Genomic DNA, 2,480 nt, shown 5'->3' on the forward strand with positions numbered 1-2,480 from the left:
TATCATCCGTTTATAACGGAATATTCCTGCTGTCACAACGCTTTGAGCGTGTACAACCTGATCCGGAAGTTGTTAGCTGAAGCTACAGGAAGTAGTCACTACTACTAAAAAATAAAAGCTTCTCGTCCCTTAGTTGAAACACATCAATGATGAATCACTAATTATTATTTTTAACTGCGTTTAAAATCAAGATGATATTCTTTATTTGTGAAATAATTTAACTATGATGATCATACAGGACATGTGTGTTATCTAACTCTGAAAATAATTAAAAGTTATCTAAATATTCACTGCTCTTTCTCTTCGATTCGAAAGACACAATCCTAAATCCTCGACATGCAGTTTACAACACGGTGGTTTATTTTTAAACTAAAACGTTTTGTTTTGGCGATGTGAATAAAATGCAATCTACGTGCTTTTACTTTGGTAGGTCGTGACTTGTGTGCGCAGCTTCCGGTTCCGTTCGTGTAAGACGCGCTCTTTTCAAAGCATTTACATTGAACGCGCGAGCAGGCAGAGACCTGTGGTTAGTTTAAAACTTATTATTTCATTTCATGTGTAAAGTAACAGGAAACTACTGGGTAAGTCTGAATATCGGGTTTTTTTTTTACTTGTTCGGCTTTTATTGTGAAAACATTTGGTTGATATTAGAGCCCACGGCTGATTTAAAGGTCAGGATTTTGTGTGTTTGTGTGATAAAACACACGGACATAATGTTTAATAAGATTTAGTTTTGTTAGAGTTGTAATCAGTTCTGTTGTTTGTTGGAGCTGAATGAAAACTGCAGTCACCTTGTATAATCATACCGCCAATTATGCATTAGCCTCATTATTTACCTTTATTTGCGCCTTGTTTGTCTTTTAGCGCCAAGCTTTACATATAAAACAGTTTTTAAAAGCATTTAGCAGCTCTTCTGTAACACTGTTTGTGTTTGAACGTGTTTATAGTCTTTAATAAGTGTTTGAAGTCTTTAATAAGTGTTTACAGTCTTTAATAAGACACCCCATCAAACATTTGGTCAGCGACTCCAGACTCCAGTGAAATATTTGACTAATTTAGCGTCAAACACGAATAAAAACTACTTAAAGTTGCATTTCATCTTTTCACCTTATTTCTTAGCCTAAATGAATTGTTTGTGCCTCATTCGGCCGCTGGTTAAATGAGGTATTTTAATGTTTTAAGTTGTTTAAAGTGCTTTAATGACTTTGTGCCTCTGCAGGTAAAGTGTGAAGATGATCACCACCTCAACCAGGAAGAGGAAGCTGTCTCCTCTSAACTCTGACAGGTAAGATGCTAACACATCTTTCCTTTCAATCRTTTACCTACTCATTAAATATGATATTATTGCTGTGGCGTATGCATTTTATTTATTTACCTCTGAAAGTTTTACATCTTTTCTCAGTTCGTTTTGATTGGACCTTCAGGTCCGTCTGAATTTATCTGGATGCACTAGGGTTGGGCAATATTGGCAAAAAAACTAATCACGATTAATGTGTTGTATTTAGCCGATAACGATTAATTTGAAGATTAATCCCCAGAGTCCCTGGACACCCTTGTATCCTGGTCACATGACCAGTTTACAGGGAGAAAATTGGCTCTTTGTAAAAATCTGTTCCACATTGTGTCAAAATTACAGACTTCAGGTTATACATCAAACTTTAAATTGTGTTGATAAATAAATTACACAACYTTTTTTCTGTTCATCATGTTTGAAGGGGAGAGGAGCACTGAGCAGTCAGTCTGCCGGTGACATTAATCGTATTAATTAAGTGCCAAAAATTAATCGATTAATGTTTTTCTGATGATTAATTGCACATGATAYGATTATGATCAACCCTAGGATGCACTCATACTTTTGTGGATTTGAAAATAAGCCACCTGTCCCTTCATACTTATCTTGACCTGCCAAAACWTTGATAATTAAATCAATCAGAGTTTATTTTTATAGCTTCTGTAGTTTTTGTACAGATTTCTTGCCAAACCTGTCGCCTTGAATCTCATCCTGCAACATAAACCAGTTCACAGAGGTGCACTATGTCAGTTAAGGAGCATGTATCATGTAAAATTAACGTTTTAACCATTAAATCCATGTTGTGTACGTGGCGTCTCTGAATGCAGAACATAATGTTTTAAGATCAGGTTTGTGTTGACTGGCCCAGGGCAGTGCTGGGCTCGTTCACAACCCATCAGGCCTCCTTTTGTTCCACCTGCAGCCTCTGCAGGTAAATGTTCCACAGGTGTGATGGTCAGAGTGTCAACCATGTTTGACTCAGGTGGAAAAGAAAAAACTTTGATTTGAACCCATCCTGATACGTAAAGATCACTAAAAAATATTTCATCTTAATTTGAGTCTTTGACTCGTCAAGAAAAACATGTTTGCCAATACGGTGAGATATTTTGACTTAAAACAAGACTAAATGTCCTGATAAGATTATTTTACTTAGGTTTTTATGAAAGTTTAAGTAAAAAAAATTTTTTTT

General features: G+C 35.8%; 1 protein-coding gene across 1 annotated transcript in view; it reads left to right on the forward strand.

The window, feature by feature from the left end:
* Nucleotides 1-482: 482 nt before the first annotated feature.
* The window catches only part of LOC106533722 (N-acetyltransferase ESCO2), a gene marked incomplete at its 3' end in the record, with an annotated part of 8,098 nt that continues 6,100 nt past the window's right edge, over nucleotides 483-2,480 (forward strand). Inside the window, 2 exon segments of the mRNA XM_014030146.1 lie at nucleotides 483-581; nucleotides 1,220-1,285. Of these exon segments, the coding sequence (XP_013885600.1) occupies nucleotides 1,233-1,285 (53 nt within the window).

This window comes from Austrofundulus limnaeus, unplaced genomic scaffold (genome assembly GCF_001266775.1).
Source record: "Austrofundulus limnaeus strain Quisiro unplaced genomic scaffold, Austrofundulus_limnaeus-1.0 Scaffold1005, whole genome shotgun sequence".
Classification (NCBI taxonomy): domain Eukaryota; kingdom Metazoa; phylum Chordata; class Actinopteri; order Cyprinodontiformes; family Rivulidae; genus Austrofundulus; species Austrofundulus limnaeus.